The sequence below is a fragment of the Montipora capricornis genome, chromosome 10 (assembly GCF_036669925.1).
Source record: "Montipora capricornis isolate CH-2021 chromosome 10, ASM3666992v2, whole genome shotgun sequence".
Classification (NCBI taxonomy): domain Eukaryota; kingdom Metazoa; phylum Cnidaria; class Anthozoa; order Scleractinia; family Acroporidae; genus Montipora; species Montipora capricornis.
Genome location: NC_090892.1, coordinates 22,369,605 through 22,391,050, shown reverse-complemented (window position 1 = coordinate 22,391,050; position 21,446 = coordinate 22,369,605). Strand labels below are relative to the sequence as shown.

The 21,446-nt window shown below is 41.4% G+C and overlaps 1 protein-coding gene across 1 annotated transcript; it reads left to right on the top strand.

The window, feature by feature from the left end:
* The first annotated feature begins 18,590 nt into the window (after window positions 1–18,590).
* Window positions 18,591–21,029, top strand: LOC138020420 (uncharacterized). The gene is made up of 3 exons (XM_068867409.1): window positions 18,591–19,100; window positions 19,146–19,330; window positions 19,625–21,029. Exons 1-3 carry the CDS (start codon window positions 18,591–18,593, stop codon window positions 20,988–20,990), a joined length of 2,061 nt encoding a protein of 686 aa, XP_068723510.1. The 3' UTR covers window positions 20,991–21,029.
* Window positions 21,030–21,446: the final 417 nt, after the last annotated feature.

The following is a 21,446-nucleotide window of genomic DNA, read 5'->3' as shown; positions in this document are numbered from 1 at the left end:
AAATGATTAGTGAGGTGCGTTCCAGTCCTCCTTTGTCATCCACGAGGATGGGAAAATCATCTTGTACCGTTTTTTCAGTAAGGTATCGCACTATATGTATTTATTCAATATCAGCGTTATGGGATATCCGTAGACTCCGAGCAGCGTGACTCCCATAGTGTCAGCGTGTATCACTGGCCGGTCTCCCATTCAAGTAATAACCCCACCCGACAGCGCTTAAATTCAGTGAATCAACGTAAACGTTGTACCTTATCGAAAACGGTTCCTACATAACAAACAATTTTTCATTTACAGTGACTGAAATGAATTTTGTGAGATTTCGAAAATGTTCCTTAATTGGGATAGACCAATTTCGATATATTGAACATGATTTCGAGGCCCAGGGGAATACTCATACAAATCCTTATTTTTATCCCCCAGGGCCTCGAAATCTTGTTCATTGTTTTAACTTGAATTTTAATTTATCGAAGTTAGTCTATTGCTCTCTTGACACTTGAATGTTCGTGAGACTTGAATGTTCTTTTATGACATCGAAGACTGAAAATACTACGGTGGCCCGTAAGTGCCACCCTTAAAGTTAAATAAAAATTGTATTTACCTTTCGCAAAAAGATCCGGCCGTTAGATCCAAAGTTTTCAGTCAACTTCAACAAATTCTTGCGAACCGAAAAATCTAACTGGCGGTTTGATGTTTCGAGTCCATAGTTACACCGGATCCATACTTTACACTCCGGATCCAATGTTGTGTTCTTCAGATCCGTAGTTTCTACTCCGGATCCATAGTTTCTTACTCAGGATCCATAGTTTTTACTACGGATCCAAAGTTGTTTACTCCGGATCCATAGTTTCTTACTCCGGTTCCAAAGTTCCACGAACGCCCTCGTGACCGTGGTGATCACAGTCAAATCAATATGGCGGACTTAAGGAGCGATGTTGAAGAGGTAAGTTTTCTTTCCTTATTAAGCTTTGTTAGCCGTGGTGACGAAAGTTACTGTTGCGTAGAATAGTGGTACTAGGGTTGAGGGAGTGTCTCTCCATGAAATTAAGAAGCTTGGGCATTGTAAATTACAGTGTATACGCAATGATTTTGTTCGGTTTGCAGTTTCACCAGACACGATCATTAATTTAATAGTATTTTTCACTCACGTGACCAGAGGCAATGTCTTTTCCTAAACAGAATATAATGTTTGCGTAAAATCGGAGGATTGTTTTGGGTCACCATCAAGTCATCAACATGGCCACGGTTGTTTGCTTTGGTGCACCAACATTACATGCGTGACTTTGTCTGTTCAAAGGTCAATTCAGCAGTTCAACTCAATTTGTTTGCCATTAAACGTATCATGTATTTAATTTTGCCGCTTTAATGAGTTACGTTTCGTCGAAGTTTTTGTGTCCTTAATATACTAGAACCCAGACTATCTCTTTTTTAAGACAACGTGACCTAGTGGTTAATGGTGCGCTTAGGTTCCAATGGAATTTTAGAGTCTTGCGTTCAAGTCGTACAGGCATAACGGTAATTAGCAAGAAGCGATTTTTAGTCCAAAATTCAAAGGGATTAAAAGTCTAACTAACTAACTAACTAACATGATGGGGGTTAAAAAGTTATTAAAAAATTCTCTGGAGCAGATTCATAGCCACCTTCACAACTGGGAAATTTCAAGGTGGCTCTGAATCCGCTCGACAGAATTTTTTCGAACTTGGCGGAGATTTTCGTCTTAGCCTGCTGATCACTTAAGCAGGAGTCAGCAAGTTCCTTTTTCAGATATAAGCGTTATAAGACAAAACATGGGATGTTTTAAATTGAAATTTTGGTTGCCATGGTAACCTATTACGTCACGTCAGCGAAAGGAAAGGAAAGGAACTTCATTGAAGTGTCCAGTCGTTCCACAGTTAGGTAGATTCAATCGTTTGAAATAGTACAGTTTGTTGACAGTGTTAAGACTGGTTTGAGCCTCCTAAAATACTGAGCATGTGTTCACTTTACAAGGTATGTGAGTTTCTATCAAAAAGAGGGGTTGCAGAAGACGTAGTAGCGAGGTTAAGAGCAGAGAAGGTGAGAACATGGAAGTTTATAACTTAATTCAGTATTGTTTACACTTTGTAATTCTATTTAATCAGTTTTAATGACATTTCTTTTGGTGTCAGTAAAATGTGATAGACCCCAAACAGGTTAGAGTAAAACAACACTGCCATCAAAAATTCGTTTTTCAGACTAAACTCTTTATCATTCCAAGCGCTATGTAACTGTAGTCAGTTTTAATCTTAGGTACCAGGGGCCGGTTGCTCGAAGACTGGTTAGCGCTAACCGTTGGTTAAGAGATATCAAAACCTATAGGTTTCCATGGCATTTATCACTGGTTAGCGCTAGCCATGCTTCGAGCAACCGGGGCCAGATCAAGATTTTCTGTGCCTGCTTATCCTTTCGAACCTTTAGGATCACGTGATCGGTAGGTTTGCGTAGCGCGGTCAGTGTTGTTCAACCTTTTGTAGGGCGTTTGACGATAGTCGATAGAATTCCCTGGAATACTGCACAGAAGGCAGAAGTGATAGAAAATAAATAAGTGAAAGAAAACATCAACCCATTCCCTCGATCTCGCAACACACTACCATGTACTAATTAACGATATTTTTAATAAAGTATACCCAATAGAAGAAAGAACCTGAAGAAAAAGTAATACTAAATTAATCCTAAAATTAAGTTTTAAAATTTGAACAAACTCCCAACTGATCCGTAAACTAAAGGCCTGGGCTTCAACATTTGCTTCAACATCCGTTGGATTTTGTTGAACAACGATGTTGAACCCGTTTGCCTCCCTCTTTCAACCATGTTGAAATGTGTTGAAACGAAGTTGCATCGATTTTGAATGAGTTTAGGAGCATTTAAACTTTGCTTCAACGACCATTCAACATTTCTTTTGTCTTCGCGAAGTTGAAGCAGTTCGTCCCCCTCTTTGAATATTGTTGGGTATGAGCATGAGCACTAATCGGTCTCTCCATGACGTATCCGTGTCCGTATCCATCGTAACAACCGCCGCTGTAGCCTGAAACTGAATACCAGGCCTCTCATGAAGCTTGTCGAATCAAATGTTGATGTGTTGAAAGCGTTTGCCCACCCCGGCAGTCAACATCGTTTAACATTGTTCAACACCATTCAAAAAAATCGCACGGATGTTGAAGGAATTGTTGATGCCGTTTGCCCAGGCCTTAGTACAACACTTAAATCCGAAATACTTTTAAGACTATTAAGTTTAAAAACGGTAACAATAAACGAGAAAACTTAACTATTTACGCAATGTCACTTTACGATTCTATTTACTGGTAACTATTCACGATGCCTTTATGTCTCAAAGCACACTTCAGTCTTTTCTTTGGTATTAATAAGTTTCCTTTTTCCGTCTCCGTCCAACTGACTATGGGGGGAGGGCGGGGGGGGGGGGGGGGGGGTGTCATAAGATGCCCTGCCATTTCTTTTTTGTTCAAAAAAGTTATTTTCATTGTATTAGCTCAACTGAAATCGCCCCCCTCATGTAAGCAAGGACCCAATAATTTTTAATGCTTACTCGTAGTATAAATAGGAAAAATACTGATCTTACACTTTCTATCATCTTTTCCTGATTTTCAGTTCGATTGTGCGGATGTTCAACACAGTACCCAATCGACACTAAAGTTTAAAACAGAACTGGGTTTAAAACTCGGTGAAGTTTTTTTCTCTGAAAGCCTTCGCAGAGAAGAGATTATTGCCGGACGAAAAAAACAGAAGAAAACAAGGAAGAAAGGAAGAGAAAGCTATTAGAGTTCTTACAAAAGAAATCAGACAATTCCAAACCCAAGCGGCCATGCACAAAATGAAGCTCTGGCAAAGCCTCTGCAAAACCAAAATACAGCCTTCATTGAAGAGTAAAACACGATTCAGCTCGAGGACAATGCCCATTTAGCTGTGGGGAGCCTGTTGGATGATCAATCAAGGTAAGTTCCTGTTATATCTCGGTTATGCGTATGCGTTGTAGGCTTACCTGTGATTAATATGAATTTTTGATTTCTTCCAGCGTATTTTCAAGCTTCGCCTCCTCGGAATATTCGCCATGCGAGAGAAAGGTAGTTTTTTCACATTCTATAATTATGGTGAATTCATCATATAATTTCAAGTGCTCGGCCTTCACACGTCTTCTGTCCTTAGCAAAAATATCAAATGAAGTCGGTTATACCGGCTGCCATGCGCTGGTCCAGAGAGGGGATAGTGTCCTTGGAGCTTCTTTTCAGTTCAAAAAGTTATTGATTTAAATGCAGAAAATAGTCTTGACAAGACCGTGAGACATGCAATGGCTGGTAGATCACTCTGGGCACTGAACAGTCACTTCTAATCTGGGATAAGAACTTCTGAATTACACCATCGTTTTATCTTGAAAATGACGTAGAATCGCTTTCCCAAATCTTCGCCCAGTCTGAGTGTCTCGTAAATTAACAACACGTGCATGTGCAGAGGACAGGAAATTAATTGTTCTCTCTTTCCTTTTTTTCCTTTTTATTTAGACTCTGACGGAGCGGCGTGCAAAACTCCATGACTCCATATGACGTTTGCGAGGTCAAGGAAATCACTATTTCTAGAAGTTACGTACTGGATCACATCCTTCAGTTGTACGAGAGGAACCCAGCTGTAGCTTACTGCTCAATGAAATTTTCCCTAGAGGGTGAACGAGGCCTGGACATGGAAGGCGTCAAACGCAAAGTATTTTCATTGTTTTGGAAAAGGGCCCTAGAGAAATTCTTTGAGGGATACAGCACTTTCGTCCCTAGGGTTGGACCTGATGTCAACGAAAGCAAGTACCAGGTGATTGGCAGGATCCTGAGTCATTGTTTCCTGCTGACAGGTATGTTCCCCACCGCTGTCAGCAGAGCGTTTGTAACTGCTCTCCTGGCTGGTAAAGAATGTTTGACTGGAGAAGACTACATTGCTGATCTTCTCGCACACGTAGCAGAGCACATTTCCTTGCGTTTAAAGAGTGCCCTTGAGATGTCAAAATCACTTGGCCACGTTGGAGTTTTTCCAGAGGAGATGAGTCATTTCCTGTTTTAGTTCTTGTCAGAATATGGTGTGTCTCGAATTCCAACCCCTGCTTCACTAAAAAACATATTGGTAAGCGTAGCTAAGACGGAACTCATCGCAAAGCCGTCCATCTCACTAAGTGAGATCAAGATCAGGATGTTTGCTGGTGGTTTTAAAGAGTTATGGCAAGACTGCCGCAAAGAAGACGTGGATGATCTCTTCGACAAAATGAATCTCACTACTTCAAAGGTTCTTCAGATGATGATACACTTGTCCAACGAAGTGTCACTGCGCAAGCCACAAGCAGAGGTTCTCCGATTCCTTAAGCAGTACATCAGGAGTTTGTCACCCAAAGAGTTGCAGTGTTTCGTCCGGTATGTCACAGGACGTTCGTTGCCGGTGGTGAAAAACATTTATATAACGTTCCACCCACACTGTGGTGGCTTCCCGTTTGTCTACATCCACACTTGCTCAGCCATAATTGACCTCCCCGACACAGGTTACACTGGCTTTCAAGATTTTAGAGTGCAGATGGATAACACTCTCAAGTCTCCTGAAGCATGGCACTTCACATCCGCATAAGCTGACAGTTGCTATGTCGCCAAACTCACTTTCTTAAGATCGTCATCTTGATTTGAGGAAAATTGGTTCATTTATCCATATTCATTGAACGTTTCGTTGCAGTTTGCCAGTTTCCCCCAGAGTTGATGAAAAGTAGTTGATAACGCATCACGAACGACATATTCTGGTCGGTATGTTATGCGTAACACATCCAGTCAGAAAGTGCCTTCTGCTTGTCATCAACTTTGCCTGAGATTAATGTTTCTCGCATTAAATCTCATCAGTTTGCTAGCAATTGCACCTCTGAAAGCCAACGTCTGATTGCTCAATTGAAAATTAGGAACTTGGGTACGAAAGGCTCGCAAACAATTCTGATTAGATTACCGTGGTAAAAATCAGGGTCGTAACGAGGTATATTTTTTCGTAACTGATCCCATATTTTTTCCCACAATTTTGAACCCCGATACCAAAAATGATGAGAATTTTGGGCCCTGAACCCGCAAAAATTTGATCCGTGATCCCTCATTCCATGAAAAATACTGCTTATCCCGATCCTACGCGTTCTGATTCCAGATCCCAGCGGGCTGTGATCCTTGATCCCGACCCTTTCAGACCTTTGATCCGTGATCCCATACACCTTGTTACGACCCTGAAAAATACAACGTTCTCCTTGAGATTACCCTCATTTTATATAATCAAGGTCTGGGTTGTGTTTGAAAACTTCATGGTTACCAAATAGCAAGCCAACGTAAGAGTTGAGGTATTTTGTTAAAATCCTTTACAAGGAACGTTTAGAAAACTACTTGTTTGTTTGCTGTTAAGATTAACCGGTTACATGTATTGTTATCGGCCACTGAAATAATCTATGATAATAATTAATGTTACAGTTATCTTATTGTCCGCCAAGACTGAACTCGTCAGTCGGGTCAACGAAAACAATTGTTGGCGCCTATCAAGTTCCCTTTCGTCGACGGTAAAGCAATCCTTGATTCTTAGTAAGTTCGGCTTAATAAGGTACGTATAGTTGAAATTCCAGCTAAATCAAGTTAAATTGCCCGCCTGAAGAAAGATTAGAGCGTTTTGTGTAAGCATTAGGGTTAAGTTAGGGATACACGGCTATTTGTTATATATTTTTTAGAGTGTTAAGATACCCAAACTAACGACATTTTGGTCAAATCTCGCGGATCTCGGTAATGCAGTGGTAAATGACGTGTAGTGCTTGGCTAATAACCCGGATTCGTTCTTGATTACACGTATAACTTTTTCTATCAAAAAGCAAATCAGTGGAAAACATCCGAACACTGAGAAAAACTTGTGTCAAAATAACGGGCACCGAACCGCTTGTATGAATGGGGCAACCGCATCGTCGGCATAGATTGACCAGAGTTAATAGAGGGGAACGTCTCCCTCTACTAACTCTGGATTGACCATCGTTAACTTCATTTGTTGTTGTTTTTTGTTTCTTAGTTACAAAACAAGCCAAGAAGAAAACCCGTTTTTCCTTCACTCAGCCGACCCCATTTGTGTTGTGAACTGTGCATCGTGTTATCGACATCTTTAGGCATTATTGCATCTTTTAGAACTGAGCTCTCCCTGCTAGATCCACAGGATTTTCTGCTTGTTAAGTGACCGGAACCCTGGTTTTTTATCTTCTTGGTAGCTACTTTAGATACTTGTAGGGTTTGTTTTAAAAACGCGGAACTCTCATAGAAGTAGTAACGCCTTGTTGAAGTTCTTGAGGATATTAAAACTGACTTAAGATTGTTGAAGACACTTTTTCAATGTCTTTTTGTTCATGGTTTTTATGTGCGCAAATGAACGATTCACGACTATCCAATCACATTTGCATGGAGCTGCGACGGCCTGTAACGATAGCACATGATATTATCATAATCCTCACACGAACCATTCAAGGCTAACAACACGAAAATGCCTCTAAATAGGAGGGTCGATTTATCAGTTTTATGCAAAATTCATAGACTACGAAAATAAGGCATTAGACAAATCACACATGAAGTGAACTAAATTGGTCGCGAGTAAGAGAATAGTGCAGTACATATTCGTCAAAAGCATGCCTTCATACCAGATGTGTTAAAAATCTTATCTCTTCCCTTGTCCTTGAATAATTATCTTATTGATGAAATGGTATATGAAATGACGTTGTGGTTTCCAATGGTCCCGTGAGGAATGAATAAATGATGAAATGGTATATGAAATGAATCATATATGAACTACGGATATGAAATCAAGTGAAGCTATGATCTTCGCAGTTATGAACGCAATTTTTACAATTGCGTAAAGAAGCCTGAAAAATTCAGGACTTCAACGGGGTTTGAACCCGTGACCTCGCGATTCCGGTGCGACGCTCTAACCAACTGAGCTATAAAGCCACTGACGTTCATTTGTGGGTTCCAATGGTCCCGTGAGGAATGAATCAATGATGAAATGGTATATGAAATGAATCATATATGAACTGCGGATATGAAACCCCAAGCAAATGACCAGCTCCCAACGTCAGTGGCTTCATAGCTCAGTTGGTTAGAGCGTCGCACCGGAATCGCGAGGTCACGGGTTCAAACCCCGTTGAAGTCCTGAATTTTTCAGGCTTCTTTACGCATTTGTAAAAATTGCGTTCATAACTGCGAAGATCATAGATAGATAGATAGCTAGATAGATAGATAGCTTTATTAAAAATCCATTGCAGCCAAAAGGCTGAATTTCGGACCTGTACAAATGTTTACTTGTTACTAAATACAAAAAAGATGAAAAACTAAATAAAAAAAGCTAAAAATACTTAAAAACTATTTATGTATACTATTATATATATTATACGTGAAAAATTTTTAAGAAATAGCCGCGTTGTACATGATAAAACTATTCTTTAGTCTATTTGTTCTGCAAAAAGGTACGTTAAAAGCGCGCTTTCTCCTTAAGGCTACAGTACTAAGATTACGTGACGGCAAAAGGCCATGTAATTTGTGGCAGCTGTTGTCTTTGATTTCATTTGAACAGGCGCTCCGTCAGCAATTGGCGCCGTTGGTAGAGGGTGGCAATTTTGCACTCTTTAAGAGCTTCTTGGTAGCCTAAATCTGGGAAAATTATTCTAACTGCACGACGCTGAATGTTCTCTAGCTCTTCCGAGAGATACTTAGGTAGACCATTGTGGAAAACTTGGCAAGCATATTCAGACAGGGGCCGGATACACGTAGTATAGCTTCACTTAATTATCTTATTGTCATTCACTCCACTCTTCCAGACCTCCTAATGAGGAGGCCATGTGAAAAAATGCCGGATGCTAATGTTTTCTGCTGTACAATTACTCTCATAACATGTACAAGATCGGTGTTGGGAAATCGCGGTCTGTACTTGTTAAAATTGTTATTCCCCTTCACATACAGTATCCGACGAGTGCATTGAGCAAAATTGGCATGTCAATTTCATCCATGTAGAATGTCACTCTTACTCACCGAGGAATGTGTGGAAGACGCGAGGAACACAACGTAGGATTTTGGAATTAAATAACTTTCGAAATCATAGGCTCGGTTAGTGAAATTATATCCCGTCTCACTGCGTTCTAAATATGTAGAGGGGTATGTTTCCATATAAATTAACATGTTGTTGGGAAGACCCAAAATTAAACACGCTTGAAAGACTGCTGACACCAGTCTTGAAAACTAATTTGTGATATACCATTCATATTAGAATCACAGATAACAAACGTAATTTCAAATTACTTGCCTTACAGTTCCAGAACTTTTTTTCTCGCTATTGTTAAGAACTGGACATTTTCTAACATTATTAAACACGCCAAGTCAATGTCACATCATCATGAGTCAACGAAAGAAATGGTGCAAATAGCTTCATCTCCGAGTAAAGTATGTTTTCCGCCTCTTCATCTTCATCTTTGTGTGGTCGTGAAAAGATAGAGATTTAATTCACCCCAGAAAACACCGCCTATTTGCCAAATAATCCAACGTTTTTCCATTCTGACTTGTATCAGTAGAGCCCTATATGTTGTCAATACAATGAAGCAGTTCAAAATAAAGCTCAAGAGCGTCCTGAGGGCTGTTTGGTACATGCAGACGCTCATCCTCCATAATTATCTCTGCCAGCTCTGAAAAGGTATCAGCAACAATTGTGTTTGGAGTCTCACAACAAGTGTCTAGCGCTATTTGTATATCCATGTCAGACACATGACTTAGAAAGGAATTAGTTCTGGTGAGCTCAGGTAAAAAGTACAGGGTATCTGGTCTACCTGGAGGAGACGATTCGTTTGATGAAGGTTCCACTCTTGTACAACACGACATAGTTCATCTTCAATTAAGGGCATAAAACAGAACCAAAGCCACTCAACTTGAATGGGATCGCTGTCAGTGAATAATCCTTGTTCCCTTAGGTTTTTAAAGAAATTGATCCACCAATCTGTTTCGGAGTTCCTCAGAAATCCCCACCACCCTTCAATCCTCTGGTTAGACACAGATCGTCCGTACAGAAAACTCTTCTGGCCTGCAAAACTATCTTGAGCATCACAACGAAAAAAGCGTTGGACAGCTGCCACATTTACATTTTCAGTTCCTTGATCCCCACGAATTACGCGAGGTACACCACCCAGTTCCTTAACACACTCTAGAAAATATGACGCTATAACTCTTGGGTTATTATTAGTTTTTCCGACCTTGAGCCTCAAAATTCGACGGCTATATCCGTCTATTGCCCCATGAATACAAAATCCAAAAGATTTTGTCATATCCATCGATGTGCCATATGAAATTGAGTCCTTTGGAGCGGTACTGCCTTCTTCGCAACCGCCGCCTTGAACGCCGTGCCACGCCATCAGGATCAAGAGTCTTCAATATGATACGAACAGATTCACGGTTAACAGACAATCCGTAATAACATCGTAATCTCTGATGCATTTGACGATATCCTATCAGACCACCACTCCCTTGAAGCTCTCTTTCTACTGCCCTCATTAATTCATTAGGGCTGCTGTAAGACCACCTCCTGAATAAACCATTTGACCTGAGAATTCGCTTCAGCTGACGAAGGCTGATTTGAACCCCATGACAAAGTAAGAGAAACCCTAGAATTTCACCATAGTCAAATCCAAGATGAAAGTAACGAATAATCAATGAATTTCTGTCCAGACGCCCGGAGGTAGAAACATGGGTTGGCAGTACAGCGTTCATATACGGTGCGACTACGATAAAAATACAAGCAATTACAAGGTAGTGTGTCATCATAACTTTCTTTCCTAAAAAACAAACTGTAGTCAGTCATGGTAAAATGACAAAAAACGAGCTTCACTAATGACTATCGATATTACTGGTTCTCACTCCGGGTTGGTACATTTCGCTGACCCCCAGTCCATGGACTACTCTAAAAATACTATTTCGAATGAGTACTGTTTATCTGTGTAAGCAGCATCTCAAATAGTGCTTACTTCAGCCTCAACACCCATTTTAAACAGCATTGTTCTACACTATTTAAGTCTAAGGAACCAATTTTAAAAGGTTAGCTTACATGAAGTAACCGGCCATTACAACAATAATCGAAAGCTAACCTTTTCAAAATGGGTGCGTAGACTTAAATAGTGTAGAACAATGCTGTTTAAAATGGGTGTTGAGGCTTAAGTAAGCACTAGTTGAGATGCTGCTTACACAGATAAACAGTACTCATTCGAAATAGTATTTTTAAGGTAGTGCATTTGGGTAGTCCATGGACTGGGGGTCAGTGAAATGTACCAACCCTTCTCAGTCCACCGATCTAAAAATCCATTAGTATGACCTTGTATGGCATTGATGAGGAAAGACTGACTTCTCGCTATGCCTCTTTTCGATAATTTATTTAAGGTAGGGGAAAGGTCAATTAGAGCCAATAACATATGGTTTCTAGGTCACTAAAATACGCATAAAATTAAAGCAATAAATAAAACCCGGTTTTCACTAGCGACGCAAGCACAATCACAAGCACAAGCACAAGCACAAGCATAAGCAGCTTATGCTTGTGAAAACGAAAGTCAACGTATGCATCAAAATCAAACACGGCAACAGCCATTTTACTCAAATGCTCAGACGAAGAGAATCTGAAACGAGTGCTTTAATTGGCCAGGCGCAACAAATTTTTCGTTTTCACACGACGGAAGCGAACGCAAGCATAATCGCAAGCACAAGGAAAAGGAAAAATTTTGATCCTTGTGCTTGTGCTTATGCTTGCCTCAATCCCGTTTTCACGGTGAAATAAGCGCTCTTACGCTTGCGCTTATGCTTGCGTCGCCAGTGAAAACCAGGCTGAAAGAAACCAAGCCCTTGAAAACGAGGAAATAACTCTAATTATTTATGTTAACTAGAATACACCTACATAAAATAAGCAACGTAAACATCAATTACGACAATCAGGGCAACAAATTTGATGGCAATTTAACTCACTCCTCAACAGTTTGTCTGTTCTTCATCTGCCACATTGGAAAACCAGGTCACGTGACAGGGTTCTTCTTATCTTTGAATCCGGAGTAATAACTTTGGATTCGGAGTATAAACTACGGATCCGGAGTAAACACTACGGATACGGAGTACAAACTACGGATCCAGAGTAAACAACTATGGATCCGGAGTACATGTATAAACTACGGAACCGGAGTAGAAAACTTTGGATCCGGAGTAAGAACTTTGGATCCGGAATATAAGCTACGGATCCGTAGAATAAACTGCGGATCCGAAGTAAACAACTTTGGATCCGGAGTAAAATCTCCGGGAACTCCGGATTTCCCCTCTCCTCAAAAACCAACATTTGACTTGATTTACGTTAATTGTTGATTTCAGTTTACAGTGTGTCCCCCAATTAGTGCGTCAGCCCTAGAACGACTGTACACTTAAACAAAGTTCATTTCCTTTGCTTTTCCTTTCCTTTTGATAGGTCTTAAATTGCCACTACGACGAAAATGTTTGGTTTTCTTTACGGATTTTTTCAACGTCAATTAAGTCAATATGTCCAAAATAATACAATGCATTTAAATTTGGAACGATAAAAGCGAGATCAGTCGGGAAATAGCCAGCCAAAAAGCGCTAAAAATCTCTCCGCAATCACTCGGACCGCATTGGAGAAGCTGCGATTAATTTGTAAGCGGTCTTCAAGCAAGACTTGGCTCGTGACGTCGTACGCGCATCGCTTCGTGGCGTTTGACAAAGCGAACAAGTCGATCAAGGAATGATGTATATAATAACAGCAAAAAGCAACTCGGCGATCTGTCACATCTCATAGATGACATGGGAAATTAGCCGCGTTTATTTTGAGCGTTGCGCGTAGGACGTCAGACCCCAGGCGATCCAGCTAGACCCAACCCTTTTTCTCGCTCACGGCTGACAGCGAAAACCGAAAAACTACGTTACAATAATCATACTTCCCGTGGGAATTTTGAGATAGAAATTATCATGATACCATTTTAGTACGTCTATTTTCAAAATCTAAAGAAAAAAGGACATGCAACGACCCATCCCGCGAAAATGCCTGAAGGCATCTTGTTTTATAATTTATAATGTACAATGATATTCACATGCAAAATATAGTGTACCTGTTATTGCAATGATAATAATAATATTATGATAACTTTTACAACAACAAAGTTAGTAATTTGTCTTATTAGTTTCAATAATTTTGCTCAAATCAACAAAGTGAAGATGAAGACCACGAATAATAATTTGTTTGTGCCCAGTCATTGTTAACTGATTCACTTTAAATTTATCAATGGTATTTTATATCATGTGTTAACTGAATGAAAACAGTGAATATCAAAAAACTGTCAACAATGATTAATAGTGAAGCAAAACCTCAGCAGATTTTGAAACATTGTGATGGAAGACATGGTTTTTAGAGATGCAGTTAAGGCAGTTATCCTTAAGGATATCAACGACTAGTGCAAAAAGCAGTGCAAAAAATATGATATAACTTCTCAGTTTTGCTAGTGCCAAGAAGGTGTCCAACGATACATATTTTCTAATAATATATAAACACTTCATTAATATTATAAGTGAAATTCAGGCGACTTACATGATTTCATCCTGCATGTACCTAACTTTTGATCAAAGTATGTCCCCCAACGTGGGAGGCGCGGTGGCCTCATGATTAGTGCGCTCGGCTCCGGAGCGAGTGGTCCGGGTTCGGGCCCTAGCCGAGGACATTGCGTTGCGTTCTTGGGCAAGACAGTTTACTCTCACGGTGCCTCTCTCCACCCAGGTGTATAAATTGGTACCGGCGAATTTAATGCTGGGGGTAGCGCTGCGAAGAACTTGCATCCCATCCATATGGGGAGTAGAAATACTCCTAGACGCTTCATGCCACAGAAACCGTGATAAGCTCCGGCCTAAAGGGCCGCTTGGTTCGTAAGCAGACTTTACCTTCTACCTTTATTCTGAAACGACGATTTACATTCTTTAATGTAGTTTATTCAATGTAAACAAGAACGTTAACACAAGGTGATTACGTGCACCCTTGTGGTTGCCTAGCACGTGATCAATTTCACATTGACCTTTAATTCCTCTTGATTCAAGGAAGTCAGAGACTTCGAAAACATTTGGTTTTAGGTATGACATCGACCGTCCACCCGTACTTTCGTACGGACCGTACGTACGTTCACCCCTCCACGTATGCCAATGTGACCAGTACTTTTCAGCATACATCTTTGATGTTGGACATCCATGTTATGTTCAATTGGCACCTGTCAAAAGAAGGTATCGGCTGACCAGCATCATGTGACCATATCGCGGACTCAAGTTTAGAGTTCATCGAGGTCAACTGATTTTTTGAAGATGACCGCTGATAAGGTACTGGTTTTCGATTGGATCGTAGGCTCAAGCCAGGTTAACTCACCTAAACGTCCACCTAAACACGGCTATACGGCCAGCAACTAAAGCTCTTAACAGCTACTCGTGTTTAGGTGGAAAAGGTGGAAAACGGTTTGGAAAATATTTTCTTTCTGCATTTTTCGCCGGTTTCAATCCAGTTTGACATATCGTCCACACTGGTGGCTACGCAGTTACTCAAGTCAAGCATCGGAGGGATATACACTTAAAGCTGAGTGTTTATTTTAAATTTTTTTAGAGCTGCTTTGAAGAAGATTTTAAATTTTGAATCTGATAAGGTTGCATGATGCCTGGATGACCTATGACTAGAACAGAAGCCAAAGAAGAAAGAAAGAGGCCGAGGACGAAAAAACAGTATGCCAGTAATAGCTCAAACTTGGTGGAAGAAGACACTCCACAAATTCTTTTCTTGGGCACTAAACCGTTTGTTATTTTTACGGATGCGTTATTTCAAGTGGATACGTCACCTTAAAAGTGGTTTAATCGTTTTTTTCTTTGTTCAGGAATGAAACTCGAATTTTTATTCACAACTGGAATTAAATAGCAATCATCTGTACTCTTTTGGACGTAAAGAAATAGATGATTTGTTTTGTTTTTTTTTTTTCAAAGTGCGAGCGAACAGTGATTTTACTTCGTTTGCTTACCTGTTTTTCGATGTGCCTCGACAGTGCAATCGCAATGAGTTCTCGTAAAATAAAGGAGAAATATCACTAGCTTGTGTTTTCAGAAGTTTGTTTAAAGCAGGTACAGGTAATTAATTAGAGCGCATCTTGTTTGAAGTTTGTCCTTTCTTGCTTGACGTATTTTCAATTGGTGGTTCCAAGCCAAGCTGTCGTGTTTCAATGAAATAAATCAGAATCGTTTTCAGAGATAAAGCGGAATAAAGTACGTCCATAAAACATTTTTTTTTACCTTGAACTGAGAAAGTTTTCATACGGTTTCTAATTTTAACATGATTTCTATTCGCTGGCTATTGACAGTTGACTCTGAAATGGCTTTTTTCCTTTTCTATTTGTTCGCTAAGAAGGTGCTAACCCACAGGTACCCCAAGCTAACGTTGTAATTTGAGCATCACGACCAGTTAAAATTAATATATAGATTTAGTCAAGCCTAGAAGCGGAGCTTCCTGGTTATTTATTCTTGCTGCCTGTAGGGTTAGTGAAAATAAAAGGTTTCGAATTGCCCGAGTTTTGATGTTTCCGATTGCTGCTTTAATAATTAATCATTTTCATTGCTTTCTTCTATAGTAAAATTCAGTGTCTAACTAATAAATTCCACGGTAAATTTTACGCTAAAAACCAATATCGCATGAATCACAAAGCGATGAGTACGATATTGGAGTGAAATTTACTTTGGAAATCACCAGTTTGGCAATGAATTTTTCTTGAACCGAATGAGTTTTAAAAGAAAACAAGCACACCCTCAGCGAACGAATGGAAAAGGGAAAAAGCCATTTCAGAGTCAACAGTGGGGAATCATGCTCAAATTAGAAGCCATAAAAAAAGCTTTGTCAGTTCAAGGTCAAAGAAAAGTTTTACTAATGTACTTTATTCCACTTATCTCTGAAAACGAGATCATTCACATTTTGATGTATTTCATTGAAACACGCCAGCTTGGCTTGGAACAACAACCGGCAAAATACGGCAATGCAACCAAGAATGGACGAACTTCAAAGAAGATCCGCTCCAGCACTTAAATAACTTTTAGGTGCGTTAAACAAACTTCTGAAACCACAACCTAGTGAGATTTCCCCCTAATTTTACGAGAACTCATTGAAATTACGTGTTTATGACATAAGGACAAAATTTTCTTGTCACTGTCGAGGCACAACGAAAACCAGTTGCGCAAACGGATTGAAAAAGCATTTGTTCGCTCGCATTTTAGAGCAAAACAAACAAACAAATCAACTTTTTCTTTATGTCCAAAGGAGAACAGATAATTGTTATTCAATTCCAGTTGACAGTAAAAATTCGATTTGCATTCCTGAACAAAGGAAGAACCGATTAAACCACCTTTTAAAAATACGCATCCACTTTAAATAACGCATCCGTAAAAATAACAAACGGTTTAGTGCCCAAGGAAAGAACTTCTTCCACTAAGTATGAGCTATTACTGGTATTATGTTTTGTCGTTGTCGTTCTCTTTCGCTCTCCTTTCGTTTCTGTTCTTGATATAGGTCCTCCAGGCATCATGTAACCTTATCAGAGCTTCTAAAGATATGCCAAAAATTGCAATACAGAGGGGAAAAAAGCAGCTCTAAGCAAATTAAAAATAAACACTCAGCTTTAAGGTTTATATCCCTCCAATGCTTGACTTGAATAACTGCGTAGCCAACAGTGGGGACAACAGATATCATGATATGTCAAACTGGACTGAAACCACAAAAAAATGCAGAAAGAAAACATTTTCCAAACCGCTTTCTACCTGAAAACGAAAAGCGTTGACTGTGTAATAACTACAGTTGATGAAGTATGGCCGTGTAGCCTCGTCGAGCCACAGGAAGCGCGCGAAAAATGAAGCCTCGCTCATGCTTAGGTGACCTCGGTTGAGCCTGCAATCCAATCGAAAACCAGTACCTGGTCGGCGGTCAACTTGAAAAAAACAGCTGACCTCGGTGAGCTCTAAGCTTGAGCCCGCGACATGTTCACGGGATACAGGTCAGCGGATACCTTGTTTTGACAGGTGTCAATTGATCAAAACATGGATGTCCAATATCAAAGATGTATACTGGTCACATTGGCATACATGGATGGGTGGAAGTTCGTACGTATGTACGGACGGTCGATGACGTCATGGCAATAAAACCAAGATTTTTCACATCGATGGGTTACCATATTTTCTTAACAATGGTGATCCGCGCGCGCGCCCCTTCGGCGCGCGTGGCGCTCCGCTATAAGTGTTTGTATGGGACTTTAAAAACGTGTTTAGGAATAGAAAATGAAGAACATAAATCGAACAAAAATGCCTTACCTTGTCTTCTTTATATGTTTTTGTGGAGTACTTTTGTCATATGGTTTCTCCTACGCTTCCATAGAGAGAAACCACGAGCAACCGTTTGATTTTCCATGGAGTATGTGTGAAGTACGTCACCCCACGTGATGTATTTGACATCACTTGGTCTTATTTCGCGGGAAATCACTACACAGCAGGCTCGCCCAAACGCAGCAGTTACGTAGCTGAATGCACGCGCAAGCGCCAGGACAAGTTCACTAACTCGTTTTACCGGTTCAAATTTAATTTATTCGTGCTTGGCACTGGACGGCGGCTCACTCACTAACGGTTGCTCGCAGTGGTTCTCTCTCGGGAAGCGTACGAGAAACCAACTGCTTGCGGGGTAAGGATGCGCTTGTTTTCCTATGAAAGTCATGAGATTCAAGAAAATTCGGTGCCTAACTGGTGAATCCCACAAAATTTCACTTTTAATTAAGCAATAACCGGAAACACCAAAACGCGGAGAATTCCAAAACCCTTTATTTTCACTAACCCTACAGCCAGTAAGAATAGATAACCGGGAAGCTGCGCTAAAACTATATAGTAGTGATGTCCAAGGACTCATTTGAGGAACCTGGGCTTAATTCTGAATCACAGGACATCAAATTACCTTCTCAACAGAAGCAGATAGCGTCTGTGCTTTGTTATTTATGCTGAGCTTACCATAATTTGAATAAGATAACAAACACACAACTGGTCATTTCTTATGGCTTAGAACGTGTGTGCTTGACTTAATTTTGAAAGCCGTTTGTGATTTAATACGGCACAGGTTACATTTGTACGTGCACGTCTGTTTACAAGATGCTCTTTCCTTTCACGTAGAGGTATTAATTTCAAACCGAAATGGGCCCAAGAAAGCAACTGATGGCCAAATTTGAAGAGGAATTCAACAGGATTGAAATTTGAACTTTGTCCTTTATTTTGCCGTATTTTGACGATTCTTGTCCCAAGCCAAGCTGGTGTGTTTCAATGAAATACATCAAAATGGTTAATATTCCTAGGGGAATAACTTAATTAGCCCCAGGACTCCACGCGTTGGCCAGGTTGTCAATTTCAGTGTAATATGATCGTTTTGTTTAGCTCGTTTTTTCGTTCGAGTCGTTCGTTCAACGTGTCTCCTTTTCTTACCTTTTCTGCATGGCTTCTGCCGCCGGTAAACGCAAGGTCAAGGCACCTACCTTACCGACGGGTTTTGTTTACGACCTCCCTTCACTGAGTCAGCCGCCTCACAGCGCTCCAAGTGCAAAAAATTCGCCTCAAGACGACCTCACTCTACCACGTGGCTCGCCGGTCTCCATGCCGGGAAATGCCCAGGATTTGGAGCTACTCAAACTTCAAATAGAGAAACAGCGTCTGGAAATCCAAGTCTTGGAACTGGAAGCTCAAGCCAAGGCCCGATCGCTATCGTCTCCTAGCAGTGTTAAACCGGCAGCGATTCCTTCGCTCGACACCGTTCGTTCCGGACACAATGCCGGTAAGTCCCAAGGTCAACTTGACCACAACACACGTATCACTAATCCGCAAGAATGGCCTCATTTGCATGTCCCATTTGGTCTTGCCAGGAAAAAGTTTAAAGATCTTACAACTTCTGAATTTGTTTACGGTTATTTAGACATTGGTAATTCCGAACCACCTGAGAAACAAGCCGTCATGACGCGACATCTGATGTCTTTAATGTGACTTGTTTCAAAGTATAATTGGCCCGCTGTTCTTTCCTTTCACGCCGCCGTGTTAGATCGCATCGAGGCCGGCCTCGCCAACTGGGGCGATGACTTCAAAGAGATAGAGCGATTCAACATCACAGAATCTCAGCGACTTCCCAACACAACACCGTCAGCAAATAATGCCATAGTCCCAGGTCCCAGCAACCGCTCACGGTTATATTGCCGCGAATGGAATCGCACTGGCACTTGACACAACGCCAGTCACCAGCTGGGTGTGGAACACATCTGCGCTTACTGCAAACTCTCTGATCATACTATTGCATCTTGTCCTACTCGACCACCGCCTTCTTCAAACCGTCCCAAACCACCCACGTCTGATTGACTAGTCATCTCTCCTAACTCTCCCGAACACTCTCCATTATCGTCGACCTCACCTGTGGCTCCGTTACCTTCGTCCGAAGTCTCGCCCGTTTCCGTTTTGCCGTCTGGTCAGCCTTCGCCCTCCAGTTCCCGTTCGTATGCCGCCGTTGTTCGCCATATTCTTTGCTCCAAGTCGTCCTACCCCAACGCCTTCGGAGCTCGTGTTCCCGTTCCTTCGAAATTGAATATTCCTTCGTGGAAATCCGCTCTCGACAAGTACTCCGATTCTGCAGTGGCCCTTTTTCTCGCATTTGGTTGGGCCATCAACTACCGCTCCAGTTCCGTTCCTACACCTTCCAAGTCTAACCACTCCTCCGCAATCCGTTTCCCAGATGCTATTAACTCCTTCATCGCAGCCAAGATTTCTCATGGGGCCACCGCTGGACCATTCCTCCAGAACCCTTTCCCGTCGCCGCTCCAAACCTCACCGCTGCAAACTGTCCCTAAAGATGACTGTAAGCGTCGCGTCGTTTTGGATTTGAGCTTTCCCCCCGGCGCCTCCGTTAATGACGGCATCCCCAAAGACTCTTTTCTGGACGAACCTTTTCATCTTTCTCTTCCTCGCTCCGCCGACTTTGTCGATCTCATCATCGCCAAGGGCCCAGGATGTTTCCTTTTTAAGAAGGATTTGAAGCGCGCATATCGTCAAATCCCTGTTGATCCTAGGGATTACAATTTACTCGGTTACCACTGGAATGACCTTCTATACTTTGATCTGGTTCTTCCCTTCGGCCTTCGTTCAGCCACCCTCGCTTGCCAACGTACTACCAACGCGATTGCGCACATTTTCTATTCCGTTTATCATCACCAGTGCGTGAATTACATCGATGACTTTGGTGGCGTAGAGTCCTCGCACGACGACGCTCTTCAAGCCTTCCAGGAACTTGAAACCCTTTTCAACCGCTTGGGTCTGGAATCCTCCCCGGGAAAAGATTGCCCTCCTTCAACTAGAATGGTTTTCCTCGGCCTCATTTACGATACTGTTACTATGACTCTGGAAGTTCCTGAAGACAAGCTGTCACGTGCCTCCGCCCTCATTCGTCTTTGGCTCAGTTCCCCACGCACCACAAAATCTGATTTACAGTCACTCATTGGCAAACTTTCCTATATCTGCGCCTGTATCAGCCCCGGAAAAATTTTCATGCAGCGAATGCTTTCTGACCTCCGTCGCCTACCCCACAAATCTTCCCGCTTCACGCCCAGTTCCGCCCTGCTAGCCGATCTGCGCTGGTGGAACGAGTTTCTAGCCGTTTACAATGGAGTCTCTCTTTTACGTTCCTCTCCTTGGATTGACACGACTGTTCGTTTCTGCACCGACGCCTGCATTTCCGGCATTGGCGGTTTTTTCGACGGTCGTTTCTTCCACTCCTCTTATCCACCTTTCATCGACACAGCCTTGCTGTCCATCGCGTCGCTCGAAATGTTAGCTGTCATCGTTAGTCTCAAACTGTGATCCGAAGAACTGCGTGGCCAGCGTATTTTAGTACGAACTGACAATCAAAACACTGAACTTGCTATCAACACTGGTCGCTCACGTGTCCCTTTTGTTCAATCTTGTTTACGCGAACTTTGGTTTTATGCTTCCCGTTTTGATTTTGAGCTTCGTGCCCTTTATATACCGGGTCACCAGAATACCATTGCTGATTCTCTCTCTCGCTGGGACAATGATCCACAATATCAACACATTTTCTACGAGGCAGCTCATCTTCATTACAACACCTTAACGGAATATAGTTGCTCGTTTGATTTGTTTCGTTTTGACTGTCAGTGGTAATCACCTCTTCTTTCTTTTTTTTTTTTCGTATTCCAGGTTACCATCTATGCGATTTACAGCATCATGTCCATCGAATTCAAGACTTCGCCTTATCAGCAGCCACCAAGCGAAACTATCACTCCGTCTGGAACACCT